Source organism: Chaetodon trifascialis, chromosome 21 (genome assembly GCF_039877785.1).
Source record: "Chaetodon trifascialis isolate fChaTrf1 chromosome 21, fChaTrf1.hap1, whole genome shotgun sequence".
Classification (NCBI taxonomy): Eukaryota; Metazoa; Chordata; class Actinopteri; order Chaetodontiformes; family Chaetodontidae; genus Chaetodon; species Chaetodon trifascialis.
In genome coordinates, this window is record NC_092076.1 from 3,728,616 (window position 1) to 3,746,975 (window position 18,360).

Genomic DNA, 18,360 nt, shown 5'->3' on the forward strand with positions numbered 1-18,360 from the left:
AAAGACTGGAAACAGCTAGCCTCTCTTGAAAACAAATAAACCTCCAAATCTCGACAAATCCCACTAATTACCACATAGTATCACATTGTGAGTTACTGAGGAAACATTTGTAAACTTTGGGTGAAACTGGGCTGCCTGTTTCCACCCATTTCCAGCTTTTGTGCTAAGCTAAGCTAGGCTAATCTAGGCAGCTGCTGGCTGTAGCTTCACATTTACCACAGACATGAGAGTAGTGTCGATCCTCTGCCTCCCAAAAATGTTCAACTTTTGTGTCAAACCAAACTTTATTTAACACTGTGCAAGTATAAAATAAAGTTAAATAATTAAGCTCTTAAAAGGAGTGCTGTTCAAGGTGCAGTCTTGAGACTTTACAATGATGCCATCTTACTTGTTATTGTACTTTATTGTACTATTAAAATATGCCAAACCCAACCACACCCTGTCAAAACTGCAGTATAATCAGTACTCTGACCTCTGTACTTGTGACAGCACCCGGTTTAACTAGTACATGCTGTGTAAAGACAGTTTGTGCAGTATGGTGACCTACATCGAGACATATTTCATTAGCAGAGAGAAGAGACAACAGAGATGTGCAAATAGTTTATTGGCGGATTGAGAGTAGAAGGGTATTTAACGTATATACTCTGTGGCAGAAGAATAATTTGACAAGCATACGGTAGTAGATATATTCAGAATTACTCTCTACAGCATGATTCTTTGAAACATGACACAAGAAAATATGGTTCAGGAACTCCTCAACCACACACACACAGACAGGAGGAATAATCCAAATGAACAGAGCGTACATGAACTTAAACCCGCACACTCACACCACACGTCAAATCACCACATGTGTATCTCAGTCAACTAATGATCATCTTTCGTAAAGGCAATGTAATGAAATAAAATATACTTGGTTCCACTACGAGATTGAGGAATGTGTTGTTAGAGACATCACGCCTTGGATTCGGGCTAAATGACTGTTGCTAGGTTTGGGTTTTGTAATTGAACGGTGAAGATGCAGGCGGGGGGGGGGGGGTTCGTCGACGGTGACGCAAAGCGGACATTTTCCACTGTGACTGTGCTAAGACCACGAGAACACGACTCATCTCTAAAGCCTCTACCTGTCATGCAGGTGTCACCTAAAAAGCGGTAGAAAACATCCGAGTCTGAACAGCGATCCGTTCGGACAGTTTTGTATACATTCCACATGTCAACATCTAAAATAACAGTACTCTGATACAGAAGAAGATTGCATTGTTTAGGCAGATTTCACTACGATAATCGAGAAAGATCTTAAATATCTGTTTCCTACTACTGCACTGCCGACCCTCTACTCCCAGGACGTAGCTTCAGTGGCATTGTCTTAAAACGAGAGCTGGCTTTTCAGAACATTTCTATCTTTTTATGACATGGAACGATATTAATTTTCACTGCGCTATTCGTGAGAAGAATCTAGCCAAGCCCTGTCAGAAGACGACTATTTTTCAGCGCCGAGGAAGCAGCTACAACAGCCACACGAACACTAAGATGAAGAGCTGAAATGCACACTTTTGTCCCGTCAAAACTAGCTCCTTCTGACCAACACAAGAGGCTCTATGTTCCAGGTAAACAAGGCATTTTAACCACTATTCATAGTAAAGTACAAGTGTGTTTATGGGTTAGTTTCATCAAAACACTGAAGCTGAATTAAAGGCAAAGGCGGGAGAAGCTGTTCTTCCTCTCGAATGTTCAAGAAATAAATGCTCCTCTTTAATTTTTATACTTCAAGTGACATTGGCGTCTTATCATCGTGACTCTTGGTCCAAAAAAACTAGCCACCCTTTGGAAAATCAGTTGCATGAATCTTAAATAGGTTTTCTTTGTCTCTTCTTTTTAAATTACTCAAAATAAATCTAGACACTGGAGAGAGAGTGAGAGTTACGCATCGTTATCTAAATATTCACTTTACATTAGGTTTAAAAGTCAAATGATTTCCTTCCCGGGACTCTCCTCCAGCCTTACGGTCACCTTTCCCCACTGCTTTCCCTCCCTCAGTGCTGAGTGTTGACAGCTTTGTTCTGGCTGTCCTCGGCCATCTGCACCAGCTCGTTGACGGTGTGCAGCAGGCTGTAGCCGTGCTTCCTCAGCAGCCGCTGGTTGAGCCGCTGGTCTCTGAAGCCCATTTCCAGCAGCATCGCCATCATGGAAGGGTCCTGCCTGGTGGCGGGGTCGATGCCTCGCTGCCAGGGGGGGCAAAACACAGATGAGGTACAGGTAGAGAAGGTGAGCGTTACAGTGGCCGTCTCAGGTGTGTCTTGGTGTGCCTGCATGAACTAATGTGCATTCAAGCCTGCAGCAAAAAGAGGCTTAAACTGCACTAACAAACCTCTTTGTAACTACAGAGGAATAAGATGTTTTGGCCTCAGAACTTGTCTTGTCAGGCAGCAAACACTTATTCAACTGGCATTTTTCTTGTTGGCTGTTCTGTGCAGTATGGCAGCAAGTGCCGAGGTTGAGCTATTGACACAATTAAGGGTAAAATTTGGGATACACCAATGCATTGAACTTTCTGTCTAACTACACGGGCTGCACAGCTAAACTTTTACCCTCATTGGATTAAATGTTACGATCATCGTCACATGTTTTAACGAGTTGCAATTAGGCTGCAGAAACAACCCGACATATAAGCTGTTATAAGGAACTGAATCCAGCTAACACAGAGCAACACTAGCGTTCATTAGAATCCATGTTTGATGACATTCACTCTCCTTTTTAGCTGTGTTTTGCTCTCAACCAATATCTGGCTTGTTAGTAGAGGAGCGGCTGTGTGATGTTACCTGTATTGAACAGTTTGGTCCAGTGAAGAGAGCTTTATAAGCCGACGCTGCCACAGAAAGGGCCCCCTTGACAAGCCCCTCTGTGATGCCTCCTTGGCCCCTTGTAGAGAGACAAGAATGTGGTTACGCTGCTTTATAAAACAGTATTGCAGAGAACGATGTGCTCCAGTTGCAGCACATTGCTTTATGTATTGATCAGGCTGTTGTGTAAAAGCCTGATGAAAACAGATAAAAGAGACACTGAAGTGCAGGAATTTCCTCCACAGAAGTGAATCACATCAAGTTTTACTGTTTGTTGTGTTGCACCTTGGCTGCAAAGCGTTGCTGGGTCTGGGGTTATACGTCTCAAAGGCACTGGATGCTGAGCCTGCTGATCTTGACAAACCAGATGATACTGCGGAGCAGACAAAAAAGGGAATAACAAAAAATACCAAACACGCATAACAGTAGAGGAGGAACTGAGCATTTTGCTGAATCATCGATTCCTGAAAGCTTGCTTGCCGTCTTACTTCCTGTCTTCCCACAAAGAGCACAATGTGTTTCCCTTTCTCACCTCGACGGAGCCAAAAACTCCTCAGAGTGCTGCTAATCCGGGGCAGCAGAGTGAGTCACACAGGAGGCAACAGTCGAGTTTAACGATCTGAGTTTAAATCAAAGTACGCCTTTTTTTTACCTAACACCTAAAGACAGTGATAAAGATGCTAAACTGATACCGCTGCGTCATGAGCACATGAACGAAAGGTAAACGTCTTCAGTGACACCGTGCACTACGACGCTGTCATTCATGTAAAACTCACCATTTAGATGGACCCTCGGTTGGTGTGGCTCATATGGATCACAGGCTGGAGGACTGGGGTCCTCAGCCAGGTACAGTGCCTCAGACCTGAACATACAGTAAACAAAGAGGAATTAAACCACATAAGGATGGGGCAGGGAGATTTAAAAAATAATAAAAAAAAGAAAGGATCATTCCTAGGCTTTGCTCAAATCCAAATTAATTTGCTTATTTTAATTAAAAACGCGAACATGTGAGAAAGAACTGTTGAAAATCGGATGATAAAGACACCATTATAAGATCATTTTAAGGGATTCTGGCTAACCTGCACCTTTAATGCATCTTTTCTACACTTCAAAATCATATTCAAAGCTGTTCGGCTGGCTTCATATCCAACTTTTGGCATATTTCACAAAGTGTAAAGGAAGCACATTTGAAGTACGAGAACATGAAGTCATGGAGAAATGCAGTTTAAATACTCTTCTTCTTTTATAATCTCTCATCTCATTTTAAAATGTATATAAAATACCTGTAATATGAATCATGTCAGTGTTCAGATATTTGTAAAAGTTTGATTTATGCATGCTAGCAGCGCTCTGACCCATCTAACCTGGGTGAGTAGAGGGCCGGTGGGGGCAGTAGGGGGTCAGGCAGCACCGGCGGTGCCACCACCTCAGGGGTGAGCGTCACGGCGTCCAGTGTTTGGGAGGCGCACAGCATCTGGGTCACACTGCTGTGGGTGGGAGGGACGGGTGGAGGCCACGTGTTCACGGATGAATCCTCAGCATCGACCGCCTCCGTCCGCTCCTCCTGCCCATCCCTCAGCGGTGCCACACTGCCTGACTCAGAGTCCTCCTCCGTCTCCTGCAGTCCGTCTGGATCGGCTGAGGTCGCGGTCGCAGCAGCAGCAGCAGCAGCAGCAGCAGCATCAGAAGTGTCAGGCTGCGACATGGCGGAGCTGTACATGGACTCGCCCAGAGGCCGGCTGGTGTCGAAGCAGTCTGGGAGGACAATGATGTAATCATCGCAGGAGGACACTGAGGAGGTTTGGCTGCTGACCTGAGACACAGCAGGAGAAGACAGTGACAGTTATGATCTTCATCACATGACAAAGACTCTTAACCTCATCAGGCCTTTGTAAAACGTGTATGAGAAGGTTAAAACCTCACCTCCTCCCAGTCTTCTCCTCTGGTCCCACCCTCCTCTTTCTCTTCTTGAGTATCCTTCATGTTTTGCACGTCATCTAAACGGATGACCTCTTCATCCTCGTGATCATGATGTGAGCTGATGTGCAGGTTTTCATTCACTGGTTCCAGCAGAAGAACTTAAAGTGAGAAGAAAAACACCAAAATGAGCATGTTTAAAAATTGCAGGTGAGTGTCAAATGATTAAATACGACAAATGCTGAGACGTGGAGCTGAAATCTTCATGTTTTTCTGAACGGGACGCAGAGGATCCTGGACGCTGCTCTCTGACCTGGCTTTGTCTCGTCCTCCTGGGTGATCTGGTTGAGACCTGTGCCGGACGGCAGAGCTGAACTCTCAAGCTTGATGGCACAGATCTCCTCGTTTCCTTCTTGTAGTGTCTCAGTCCTCTCGGCCTCTGCAGCTCGCTCGAAGCAAAAGCTGGGGCCCCGGGAAACGACTAATGCAACATAAAAACAAGGTCTGAGTGCCTGATTACACGTGAATGTACTGGATTTGTGTTGAATGGCTTCGGGCCCCTCACCCTGTGGTCTGTGGCTGCTGTGCGGGGCTCTGCGTAGTGGTCTGTGATCGGGGGCTTCCTCCAGGGTGAGGGAGCGGATGACGGTCTCGCATAGGAACTGGGCTCCGCTGATCTCCTCCTCCCTGTCCTCCTCTTGGCTCACAGGCTCCAGCAGCTCCTTCTGATGCCTCAGTTTCACTCCTGGTAAAATTACAACAAAGATTAAAAGATTGCAATTCAACAACAGGATCAAAATAGATGCAGAAGAACGAGAGAAATCAACTTCTTCCGCACAACCCAGTGCCTACATTACCCACAATGCAACTCAACTGCTGACAGTTCCGCGCATTGACTGTGTATAAAGATGGACGATTTGTCTCCACTGTTAAGAAATAAAGCCAAAACCTCTCAGATATGGGCGCTGCCATCTTGCGCTGGTGTCATTTTGGTCTGCATAGTATTGATTGGGAGGTTGGAGCCTCAGGTCCCGCCCACACACTCAACCGCAAGCACAAATGAACTGTCAATCATGATGCCGCACTCCCTTTTTATGACATCAAATGACTAATTAAAACCAAACTTAGCTGAAAAATACAATGTTTCACCCGCTAACATGGAGGGGGTGGAGTTTATGACCTGTACTGCAGTCAGCCACCAGGGGGCGATCTGAATGTTCCAGTTTTGGGGAGCTGTCATGTTGCCCCTCTTTACATACAGGGTCAGGGTTAGGTTGAGGCTGAGGTGCGTTATGCTAGCAGTGCTAACGTAGCCGCTAGCCTGCAGCGGCTGGAGCAGGACACAGAGGTCTGAATTCTTTCACACGTCAGTCTGGAAGTTTTACTGCATCCGTCTTACCGAAAAGCTTCCTGACCCCTGTGACCTCTGTGTCTTCTTTTAGCTGCGAAGTGACAGCCTTCTCCAGCACAGGTGCATCATGGGGCAGCGGGGATATGCAGGGTGTCAAATCTACGGATCAGGCAGAGCAGACAGTTAACACACTCAAATATTAACGTGAAACTTGAACAATGTTTAAGCATATTCCAGCGAAGCCATAATGTTCCCAACGAGAGCCGAGGCAATGCTGGAAGGAAGGAAGTTGGATCAGAAAGCGGTTAAATCATCGTCTCCTGTGTTTAAAGCGTCATTATATTGCTTACCCACAGGGGTGTTGTTTGGAACCTTCTCCAACTCTTGCACAATATTTATATCCAGCAACTCAAATGACAGTAGATCCTAAAAAACAGAAGACACGCAGGGAGAATGAACGCTGACCGACCGATCGCTGATCAGTTTACAGCACGTTTGCTTACATACTGTCATTTAGCATACGAGCAACAACAAGCTGAGGCTACACAAAAGAAGCTGTGACTGAAGCGTGTTTTAGGGCGCTGAATGCCAGAGCTCTCTGAGTGTGCACCTGTGCAGTCAGCAGGTCAACTGAGGGGAAGTAGTAGTCTTCATGGTTCAGGTCTACAGACAAGCCAGGGCCGCAGTCCTTGGACCTTACCTCCTTCTCCTTCTCCTCTGGCCTCACCTCCTCCTTCTGAAGCACACACAAGAATGGCATCATTACTACGACTGCAGCGTGCATTCACAGACGAGCCTTTGAGTTCCACTGATTCGTTGGATCTGAGGATTTTCTGGATTATCTGATTCTTCAAATCCTAATCACAAACATCTCGATTACGTTTCATTTTTCCTTTATTTTCAGAGAGAAGGTGAAAGAAGCACTCAGATACTTAAATAAAAGCATCAGTACAACAGTGAAAAAATACTCTGTTACAGGTTAAAGTCCTGCTTTTAAAATCAGCAAAATGTATTGAAAGTATCTGAAGTAAAAGTACAGGATGTCAACTGTGACCCAATAACACTGTTGTAGCTGGATGAGGAGGAGATTATTTTAACTACTGTGGATGAGTCAAGTATTGTCCTGTGGTTCTCAACCTAGGGGTCGGAGCCCTTCAAAGAGCCACTAAATAAGTCTGAGGGGTCATGAAGTGATTAATGGGAGAGGAAAGAAGAAAAAACAAAGTTCTGCTCCAGAAATCTGTTTATATTTCATTTTATTTTCTCTACTATTTGCTTTTTTTGTGAAATTTTGGAAAATTCTTCCTCTTCTGGCCTCAAAAATTATTTAAATAAAACAATCTGAGAAACAATCTTAGAAGAAAAATCAGTCATCTCTTCTGAAACGTGACAAAGGGGCTCAGCTTTTGTAAGTAACAAACCAAATTGCTTGAAACCACTGATTTAATCTCAAAGTGTTTTATTTTATATTTTATCAATGTTTTCTGTGTGAAATCTGTAATTCTGCACTGCAGTGTAACAAAAAATTCCCCCCTGAAACAACGTGAAGTAGAAAGTAACATAAAATGGATAGAAAATGGAAATACTCAAGCAAAGTACCACAAAATTTTACTCGAGTATATCTACTTAGTTGCTCAGGTGTCACAAATGATGCCGTAATGTAGATGCACATGTCAGCAGCTGATGTTCTGCAGCACAGCGTGTCATTGGTTAACAGACTTGCCAGTCGTTTGCTCTGATGCCCGAGCGCGTTGCGGCCGTCGCCGTGTTCGACCACGATGCTGCACCAGACACGCGGGCCAAACTGACACCCGCAGTGCGCCAGCCGCCAGTGGGAGGTGTACGTCCCCTCCATCACGGGAGCCACAAAGGCCACACTGACCACTCCCACTTGTCCGGGCAGCAGCAAGGGGACCGGCACCTCCCTCTTCTCCTCTGACGCCAGGCCGAGGTTCCCCCACATGAACACTAGCTGGGTGCACGTACACACATACACAAAACACAAAATAGGAATACACATGCGAAAAAGCACAAAGACGAGAGCATGCAACCAAAGTCACGCAGCAGAAAAGGAATACTCAGGTGAGGGATGCACACACACACACACGCGCACGCACGCACGCACGCACGCACACATTCAAACGATGACAGACTTAAAAACTTAAAAGCACAACACAGATTCAACTGAATTTAAATAATAAACATCTCAGACAGAAAGGGCATTAGTTGTATCAGGCTGGCTACGAAATCTTTGCTGGTGTTAGTGGATAAGAAGTAGGCAATGAGCTGAGGGGGGACTCGAGGTGGAAGTGAAGCGGGGGGGGGGAGGCAAAGAGAGAGTGGAGCCTGTCCTCTCGGAGGGTGGGAGGGATACCTTAGTCTCTGAGGTCCAGCTGATAGTGCCCGAGTTCCTCATCTTCCAGTATTTGATGAACTTGGTACCAGGCTCCAGACGGGTGCCGTCCGGCAGATTTTCATCCAGAAACAAGGCAGCCATAGTGGGCACCAAGGACGTGTGCGAGACCCCGGGACCCCTAGTTTCAAGTGTACAGAGCATTGTTGAAAATAGCCCTGGTTTCTTATAATTCCCATCTCTTTTGTTCTCTACGAATCAAAAAAGCAGGACCCCAGATTTTTTTTCTTTTTTTTGCAGCTTAAAAGCAATTTTTCTTAGAAAATCTATGAAGCAGCAGCAGCAGTTTTCACATTGAGGTAGTTCCAAAATTTTCCACCACCCCAGAGCAGCCAGCGATACACTCATACAGACTAGATTACAAAGATGGCATATTTTGATTTCTTTTCTTGGAAAAAAAAGACTTTATTGCATCCATGCTGGGTCCGAGGTACCCAGCACTGTCGGACGCCCTTCCGAGGTGGCGCTTACTCTGGACTGGAGGCCTGGGGATCAGGGACCGGGGCAGGGATGGGACCTTGGGCTGGGGCTGGACCTGAGGCTGTTTCTGAGGCAGCAGGGGGGGGCAGGGCTGGGACCTGGGTTGACGCGGAGGTCATGTTAGTCAGGTTGGCTCTGCCTGAGGTAGAGGGCCCACTCCACTGCAGCCCCCTCTTCTCCAGTCTCAGTTTCTTCTTGATTTCCTTCACTTCAGCTCTTAACTGCCTCCTTTCAGCTTTGAGGCGCTGTCGCTCGGCCTTGCGCACTGTCCTGTCTCCTCGCCTTGGGAACCTGGTTTGAAATGTCATCAGGAACACCTATTTGTTGACTATCAAAAGTTTATTTTCCAAGAACAACACACATACACACTCATAATTCAACGTTTACAGTAATCTGGCTGCTAAAACATTTTTGCAATCCTGCTTCACGTCTAATTATTTCATGTTTTCCTCCATTACTGCAGAAGAAGGTCAAAGGGAAATTGGCTAGCACAGTCATCAGCACAGAAATGTCTTAGTGTTTCCTTAATTGGGAAGATTTATCCTCAGTCTTGGAGGTTTACCTCAACTCTCCCGACATTCCGTGCTCAGGGATGGAGAGAGGGGTCTTGGTTCTCACGAGGTTGTGGCTGGGGTCATGGCTATGTCTGCACATCTCACACAAGATGCAGGATGGGCACACGCTGGCCGGGAAAAACAAAAACATCAGCACGGATACTCATCAAGCTGCTCAAAGTCGAAATCCGTATTTAGAAATATAACTTCACCTTATTTTCCTCAAAATATGTCTTCTTATATTACAATGTGTTCCATGCTGACCTGCACTTGTAGGCCCCTTCAGAGGTGAGTTTGTTGCAGCTGCTGCAGTTTGGGGTGTAGCCAAGAGATCCGTTGGAGGTGGAGGGGCCTGGTCTGGGCCCTATAGGACCGCCGCTCGCCCCGCCGGCCTCATGGTGACCATCAGGTGATTTGTGGGTGCAACATTGGCCAGAAAAGTCACTGCACATCCTCTCCACGACCTCTTTCACCACCTCATCTTTGAACTATGAAAAGAGAGTTTGATTTATGTTAGACAGCAGTATTAAGCAACAAGCACGAGAGGTTCAAAGCTATTGCTTTACACTGAACGTTCAAATCTTACTTTCTCCATGTACGATCTGAACCACATGGGAGGCGGCTCATCTTCTGGTTTGTTCCCCTTGGTGTCCTTTACTGCCACCTGTGTCAAAATACGTCAGACTTGCATCAAAGCTTCGCTTCAGTTACCTTAAATATTTGAGCTGAGTCTGATTTAAACATTTAGAGAGAAGTGAGCGGTAGTAAAAAGAGTGTCTAAGACGAGGAAGAGGAGGAGAATCTGTCTGGCTCCTTACAGCTTCTCTCTCCGGGGTGACCTGCGTGCCTTTGTCCACTGTTTTGACCCTCGACGGGTACGGAGGAGCAGGCCGGAGGTCTCCTTTCAGCTCCTTCACCTCCGTCTTCAGCGGGCCCCCGCAGGCCTGCCCCTTCATCTTGTACACGTTCATGTGCAACTGGTTCCCCTGCTTCTCGGCACTCTGAACAAACAAGCATGAAACAGACACCGCAGGGGACTGATGCAGAGATACACACCATGCAAATAACATGTGGCACAGTCAAGGAAATATACTGATATTATAAGACTTTAGGGAACATAAACTGTTCAGGATTATACATCAAAAGCTTTTCTATTTGATTTCCTTTAGTGTTTTCTCTACAGCTGCTACACTGTACTACAACGAGTACACGCATACCTGTCATTTTTGTCATGTATGTAAAGAGTAACAACACTTAGCAAGAAGTATTTTCTTGTCTAGCTTCATGTCTGCAGGGAATGTTGGACTACTGCAACAACAACAACGCTCACTAAAGTGTCCCATATTCTCTGCTTTTGTCCCTCTGTAATAACACTGACTTGCTGTGCTGTTAAGTGTAATCCAGCAGTACCTTGATGGCCTCCTCATATTCATCTGAAATAAAACAAATCAGCAGTTAGTTGCTCGGAAAATTGACTGGGAACCCATGAAACAGTTATAGTTGCTATTTAGTATTTCTTTTATTATTTTACATCTTAGAGGCTTCATTAGATTAAGATCAAGAAACTTCCTCACCTTGACTGTTTATGCAAATCTGAAATGAAGAGTGAAGGAGCTCAGATTGAGTCAAACAACCAAACATAACATTAAATTTGATTGTAAAACCACTGCAGCGGTACACACATTCACATACTCTTACCTCTTCGTTGTCCTCGTCAAAGTATTTGACTTGAAAGTGGTTGATCCCGAAAGATGCTTTGATCTGAAATATGATTTGAAAGTGTTGAGATCAAACCCGTGGCAAACACCATCTTGTGAAATCTGAACTTTTCTTTCCGCCTCGCACGTGTTATGAAAACGTCAATAATAATGGCACGTTGAGAAATACCTGTACAGCTAAGCTACAGTACAAACGCATCATAGCAGCCTGGGCAGGTTCCCCTTCCCCTCTGGATTTTACAACCTGCTGGCTGCCTTCAAAATAAACACTTGTACACATTTTGTCGCGACTGTATCGGCTGTCCTTCAGGTGGTCTATTGTTTACGTGGCTAGGCCATGTCTGGGCCTGCTTTTCACCAAACTGCGCCAGCGTTTAGCCAACACGCTCTGCTAACAGCTTACCCAGGCTTCAACGGATTCCCACTCCAATTTATCCAAATCCTGGGCCAGAAATCTCTTCACATTCCCCCGGAAATTGACTTTGATAGTAACAGGCAGCCCCATGTCAGCCGTTTATCAGTATCTAATGGCTATCATTTGCGGTGACACCGGCCTATTTGATCCCTGTTGCCCTCGACTGTCTTTTCTTGTTTACATCGTCAGCTGCGTCTAGAAAAATACGGTGACGTTTCGCGCATGCGCAGTGAAATCCTCGCTCGCGTCGCATGTCAACGACGTCATCATTAAGCTCACAAGTGTGGCTGACAAGGAGTAAGCCACACGTTTACAGGTGAATTTAATGTTGTCGGGACAATCGTTCTTCGCCTGTTTGACCACATAAGATGTCTTCACTCCTCAAGGTGGACAATGAAATTAAAACCAAGGTAAGGTTTGTCCTTTGGAAAGTTTCGCTCCGATTGTAGACGTGATGTTGTTTCTATTTGCTTGCTAGCATGTTAGCCACGTTTTGTAGCATGATGTGATAGCCCTGATAAGGCCAGGCTAATAGCAGCTAGCAGCGGCTAACCGGCTTGTTTCCCGCCGGGAACAATACACCTGTCAAACCCGCCAACGAATGCTGTGTCACCGAGATGTTAGTTTCGCGAGGAGTAACGCGAAGTTTTTGTTACATTGCTTTGTGTGTAAATAACAGTTATTGTTGAAAGACCACATGAACAAAAAAGGCCTTAGCTGCTAAGTTAGCAACTCAACAAGCTGCCGTTATCATACCTGCGTCATGTTACCTAATGTTGTAGCTTTTGCTTCTTATACTGATGCACCAGCAATGTTCATAGAGTCATGGCGATGACTAAATAAACCTACTTCATTTGTGATTAAACCGTCAGACGCATTTAGCAAAGGAAAATGACTGGTTTTGCATATGATAATTTGCAGCCGCTCTGATAAATGAGCTCTTGTCTGATGTGTTTGCAGGTTGATGCTTTCAGGGAACGTATCACTTCAGAAGTAAGTATCTGTTAGCATGTAAAAAGAAATGTCCTGTCAGCACTGTTACACACACGGCTATCAAAAGCTGTTTGGTTTCTCAAGCCGGACTCGACTAAAAGTTTGCATTTCTTTCAGGCAGAAGATCTAGTTGCGAATTTTTTCCCAAAGAAGTTACTGGAACTTGATCACTTCCTTAAGGTTGGTTACACTTAACGCCTCACAGCGTAACTGTCACATCACCTAACCTCTAATCTTGTCAAATCACGGAGAATAATTTGTGAAGAAAAGCACTACAGCTCGTATCCATTTTATTTTTCAGGATCCAATTATAAACATCACTGAGCTGAAGGAGATCCACTCCGAGATAAACCTGACGGTGCCAGACCCCATCCTGCTCTCAAACCTGCATGACGGACTAGAAGCGGTGAGGCTCCAGTTTAGAGAATCAAACCTTCAACGCTCACGATAATTACTGTGTGCAGAGCAGAGGTGACACCCTGTTTTTATGTGTTTTTTTTACAGCAAAATGCCAAAAAGAGAAAGCTTGAGGACGGAGCAGGAGAGGACATGGGTGAGTATAAGACTGTTTAGATAGACAAGCACAATTTTAAGTCCCAGGGTCAAGAGCATTAATTTCTGGTCGAGTACTATCTGCTTATAAACCCTATTTTCCCATGTTTTTGTGTCCAAGTGACTTTAAAGTGAGAGCTCTGCAGCCGGCAGCTGCAAAACGATCCGCAGTGTAACCCTCCTGGTGTTTGCGTACCGTCAATATAAATCCTCTAAAAGTGTTTGTTTTTGCCGCTGAGGGGCTCACAAGCGTCTGACAGCATTACGGGAAGGATCTCTCAGAGATGGACCTTTTTGTCCATCCAGAAACAGCTGTTATATATCTCTGGCCAGACTCCATTTACAGAAACTGTAATTTTAGCAGAACCCTGCTCCCAGTCAGCACTGATGAAGCGACGGGTAGCTGTGACGTAGCTTTCATTTGTGACAGCTCTCCATCAGTTGGTGGTCAGAATCAGCTTGTCTGCTCTGGCTAGCTTGGCTTTAGCTCGCCCGTCTCCTCCTCAAAATGTTTGTCAATGCGTTCAGTCACAGTAGGGTGACTATTACTCGATGGCGTAATAAAAAAATATTTTCTCAGTGGTTAAACGATTAATGGTTAATCATTGACGTCTGCTGTAGCCTCCTAATGTTTGGGAGTGATGCCTTGACTGTGTCGTATCCCATATTATGGGAGCAAGTTTGCAAGAAAATGTTGAATTAAAAGATGTTTTATAGTCTTTTTCTTGCTCTAGTTTGTATGGCATCCTCTGCATATGACAGTCATTCCTCCTTTCTGTCCGTCTTGTGTCGCCCAGTGACTGGCACCAAGGTCTTCGTCATGCCTGGTGGGATGATGAAGAGCAACGGAAACCTTGTTGATCTTATTGAAAAGGTCAAGCCAGAGATCAGGACGCTCATAGAGAAATGTAACACAGTAAGTGATGTCTTTAACCACCGACCGTCCTCCTGCATCTGTAGTTTATCTCAGTGTTGTTTTGACTTAAGGGACCAGCAGCAGTGACTCTGCACGAGTTCCAGGTCTTGAATTGTGTTGCTGCAGCTGGAAATGTGCAAAATAAGAATGGGACTAATGAAGATGTGTTAATGAGCATCTGTGCATATCCGCTCGACTGACAGCTTCCTGGATGTCGTATTCTCCTGACAGTTTCCTTTTCTTCTGCAGGTCAAAATGTGGGTTCAGCTGCTTATCCCCAGGATAGAGGATGGCAACAACTTCGGAGTGTCCATCCAGGAGGAGACGGTAGCTGAACTCAGGACAGTCGAAGGGGAGGCAGCATCTTACCTCGACCAGATATCAAGGTTTGTCCGAGTCGTGAGCGTGTTCCATGCAGCGAGCTGTGACGTCACCTGTCGAAGCCTAAAGTCTGTCTGTCTTCTTTACCTCCAGATACTACATCACACGGGCAAAGCTGGTTTCTAAAATAGCAAAATATCCACATGTGGTAAGTGAAGATTATCTGAGAAGAGTTAAGCCACAAAGTTCAAGATGCTGAGAGAACAAAATACAGACCACAGCAGATATGAAAGAAGTTAACACATTGATTTTGATATGATGAGACTTTATTGATCCAAACGGGGGAAATTAAGTCATTACAGCCAGAAAGTATTACAAAAAGTGAGAGGGGTGGCACCAAAGGGGTCCTTTGATATTGGCAATTTCAGGCCACAAAGCGGTAAAAGGAGAAGAGAAATGTTGTGTGGATGTTAGACTTTCACTGTGTGACTGTGGCTCACGCATTCGTCTTTCACCAGGAGGACTATCGGCGCACAGTAACCGAGATTGATGAGAAGGAATACATCAGTCTGAAGATCATAGTTTCGGAGCTGCGGAATCAATACGTACGTCACAATCTTTATTCCTCATGTCTCAAACTATTAGAGTTTGTTTCATAGGAGCACACAGCTGATGAGACATAAAAGATTTTCCACATGATCAGACTTTTTTCTTTGTCTGTGAAGGTAACGTTACACGACATGATCCTGAAGAACATTGAGAAGATCAAGAGGCCTCGAAGCAGTAACAGCGACGCGTTGTACTGATGTTTGTCCAACCATCTCAGCCTCCACCTCCCATCTCCACCCCCGCCTCCCCGCCACGCCTGTTGAGCTGCAGTAGCCTGGCCCCGGTCCACATCTAGACATTCACCTTCGTCAGTACAATCAACTCAGCCCCGTACAGAAACATAGCTTCCATAGATGGACACAACGCACATGTTTTTGTTTTAATTGTAAAATATTTTTCTTGTTTTAAACCCTTTGAAGACATAAATATTCTCTCAGAAAGTGGGGAGTCATGGACAACAAAACGCCCTATGTATTTTTTAATTTTAATTAAACGTCTCGTCCTCAGATATTTGTGAAATCGCTTCATTTATAGCTCGTAAAGTGTTTTATTTTTGTCTTTGTGAGACTCCCGCTGCGTTTGGAGGACGGTGGTTCGTCGGACACGTGACTCCAAAGCTGCTTTCTCTGAATGTTTGTTACAGTTTAGTCGTAAACTAAATGAAATCTCAGCAGGTTTTAGGTCCGCGGGCTTCATGGTTTTCAGTGAAAATTCATAAGTCACCAAAGCATCTCTTCTGTTGAGGCATTGATTCTATTGAATAAAACATTTTTTGATAAGAGATTTTGATTTTCCTTTTGGCCTTTTTGTGTTTGTAAAATACAAGCTGTGAGAAGTGAAAGGGGAGCCATGTTTCCTCTCGGCCTGCAGATGTCACTGTGGCGTATATCCGCCGCTTCAGCAGGAAGAAAAACCGCTGACGACGCTGATGGAAACCAGGTTTACTGAGCAGCAGCGTGTCCACAGTTTGAAGGTTTGGTTTTTATTCTTTGTACCAGTGGTGGAAAGTAACTAAGTACATTCACTCAAGTCCAATTCTGGCATATTTTAGTCAAATACTCTCATTTGATCTTATATTGCACTACATTTGAGAGGGAAATATGGAACTTTTCACTCATTTGCTCCAACTTTACCAGCTCAGACAGTAAAGTGATGAACACATGAATGCATCCATAGTTATAATCCAATATTGAGTACTTTTGGTGATTTGAGTACATTTTAATGCTAAACATGCAGAACTTTTACTTGAAGCAGAGTATTTCTACTCTAAATTTACTTCAGTACGTACTTCTCCCACTTCTGACTTAAATAAATGAAGACTTTTCACTCAATGACGTTCATTTCCAAACACAAAGATGTTACTTCTGCTCTGAGATCCCCCATTTTTATTCTTTTAAGTTGATGTTCCCACTGAAATCTTTCTCAACAGTGTCCAGATGAGAGAAGACTTGATAAAAAATATTGATGTGTTGCTCTGAGTCACCTGGTTTCACCTCTCAGGCTTCACACAGGCCGTCCCACCTCGTCTGGAGGTTCCTGCGACTGTACGGCGCCTGAAGGGAAAACCTGCAGGCACGACTCAGGAAGGCAAGAAAGGTTTTTCACCACCTATGCATGAAGTTATCATTTAAGATGTATGTTATTAACAGTTAGGTGTCATTAGAGTTCTTTGTAGTAAGGATGCAAAGAGCAACATATTCTGTCATAAAAAGCCTCTTTAAAGCATGGTTATAGTGCATAACGAGCAGAGCTTTGCTAAGCATATCTGTCTTTCTTTATTTTCTTATAATTCTAGTGGATTTCGCAGCTCTAAATAATGCCAACATGTAATAGATGTGAGGACTTCAGCATTTACAAGCTAATTTCTGACGCATTTACCCTCAATTTGGCTTTTCAGTCAGTCCTAACTTGTAAAATTAAGATCGTACAGAGTGCAGACGTGCGGTCAAATCCCTTTTATAAGTTCACTGTGGGAGCGCTGCTCCACTGATGTGCTTCATGTCTGACTCTGTGATAAGATCTGGACATCCTGACTGAGAAAAACAGCCAGTTTGAGCCGACTGTCGTAAATAAAGAGTGATGTAAACACGAGGTGTTACTCAATGTTCCTGGTGCGGTCATAGCGTCTGACCCACCGCACCGGAAACGTGCTAACAGGGCCTTTGGAGATAAGATGGCCAGAAAGGAGGCTTGTGATTTGCTGGTGGAAATGTCACAAGGCCACGTTTGTTATGTCATCAAAAGGGGTCTCACATTCCCCTTTGACCTTGACTCTGTCTGCTGTGTTGTGTGAAGTCCGGATCAATGTTTTTGTTTGTGAGATATGAAGAAAATATGTCAAAACACATAGAAAAGTGGTATTTAAAAACTGACATGTTGAATTTCAGGTAATAATTCTTCTATTTTTTAATCGTTACTTCAGTGGCATCAGGTGTTATAACAGCAATGAGCTGCAAATGATCAAATAGGATTATAATGAATATCTAACCATCAGAGCTGCTGCTGATCTCAGTGCCACACATCCCAAGTTCCTTTCATAAGTTAACTGAGCAATGTTCTACTTTTAGAGCCTGAGGGGACACACGTGTTGTCTGCAGTGCGTTCTGACCCTTGACCCCCCGCGTCTCTCCTCACGGCTCATGGCTGTGGTGAGCGGCAGTGGAACTATGTGGGACTGCCGAGTGACGGGAGCGTGCTCTGGTTAATATTTAAAGGCTGTTCCTGTCAAAGAATCCTTCGATATCAGTCTGAGACACTGGGATAAGACTGATAGGGAGACGCGACTAAAATCAATAAGTTAAAATAAGCACTCTTTATAGAAACAAATGGTTATAAAAACAGCTTTTATTTTAATTGCTGAGTCTTTTCCTACCATCATTTATGCATCATCGAGCTGAAAAAGCACTTTTAATTTTTATAAAACTCCTTTTTTACATGTGCGTGTGTGCAGAGAAAAGACAGCTGTCCAAAACAGACAGGTGAGTCCGCAGTGAGGCGCCTGAAGGCCGAGGAAAGACAAAATAAACAATTACAATTTTATTCCTAAGCTTAGCTTAGCACAAAGACTGGAAACATGAGGAAACAGTTTGCCCGGCATAGCAAAATCTACCTACTAGCACCTCTGAAGCTCACTAATTAACGCAATATATCTCATTAACATGTTAACGAGTTTTACAAGCACTGGCAGGTGGATTTCGTTAGCTTTGGACAGAACCAGGCTAGCTGTTAAGCTAAGCTAACCGGCTGCAGAGTGGTATCAATCTCATCATCTAACTCTCTAG

The 18,360-nt window shown here is 44.5% G+C and overlaps 2 protein-coding genes across 2 annotated transcripts; one reads left to right on the forward strand and one right to left on the reverse strand.

Annotated features, from left to right (window-relative positions):
- Nucleotides 1-587: 587 nt before the first annotated feature.
- On the reverse strand, nucleotides 588-11,932 carry nbr1a (NBR1 autophagy cargo receptor a). The gene is made up of 22 exons (XM_070990026.1): nucleotides 11,677-11,932; nucleotides 11,254-11,316; nucleotides 11,130-11,148; nucleotides 10,966-10,988; nucleotides 10,374-10,556; nucleotides 10,142-10,219; nucleotides 9,820-10,043; nucleotides 9,564-9,683; nucleotides 8,993-9,292; nucleotides 8,483-8,642; nucleotides 7,832-8,080; nucleotides 6,719-6,844; nucleotides 6,459-6,534; nucleotides 6,157-6,267; nucleotides 5,323-5,502; nucleotides 5,071-5,238; nucleotides 4,764-4,918; nucleotides 4,205-4,653; nucleotides 3,617-3,702; nucleotides 3,126-3,213; nucleotides 2,820-2,919; nucleotides 588-2,222 (listed from the first exon to the last, which is right to left on the reverse strand). Exons 1-22 carry the CDS (start codon nucleotides 11,776-11,778, stop codon nucleotides 2,034-2,036), a joined length of 3,249 nt encoding a protein of 1,082 aa, XP_070846127.1. The 5' UTR covers nucleotides 11,779-11,932; the 3' UTR covers nucleotides 588-2,033.
- Nucleotides 11,933-11,947: 15 nt separating this feature from the next.
- On the forward strand, nucleotides 11,948-15,585 carry psme3 (proteasome activator subunit 3). The gene is made up of 10 exons (XM_070990027.1): nucleotides 11,948-12,098; nucleotides 12,649-12,681; nucleotides 12,799-12,861; nucleotides 12,983-13,087; nucleotides 13,186-13,234; nucleotides 14,031-14,149; nucleotides 14,399-14,535; nucleotides 14,624-14,678; nucleotides 14,989-15,075; nucleotides 15,196-15,585. The coding sequence occupies exons 1-10, from the start codon at nucleotides 12,057-12,059 to the stop codon at nucleotides 15,274-15,276; spliced, it is 771 nt and encodes a 256-aa protein (XP_070846128.1). The 5' UTR covers nucleotides 11,948-12,056; the 3' UTR covers nucleotides 15,277-15,585.
- Nucleotides 15,586-18,360: the final 2,775 nt, after the last annotated feature.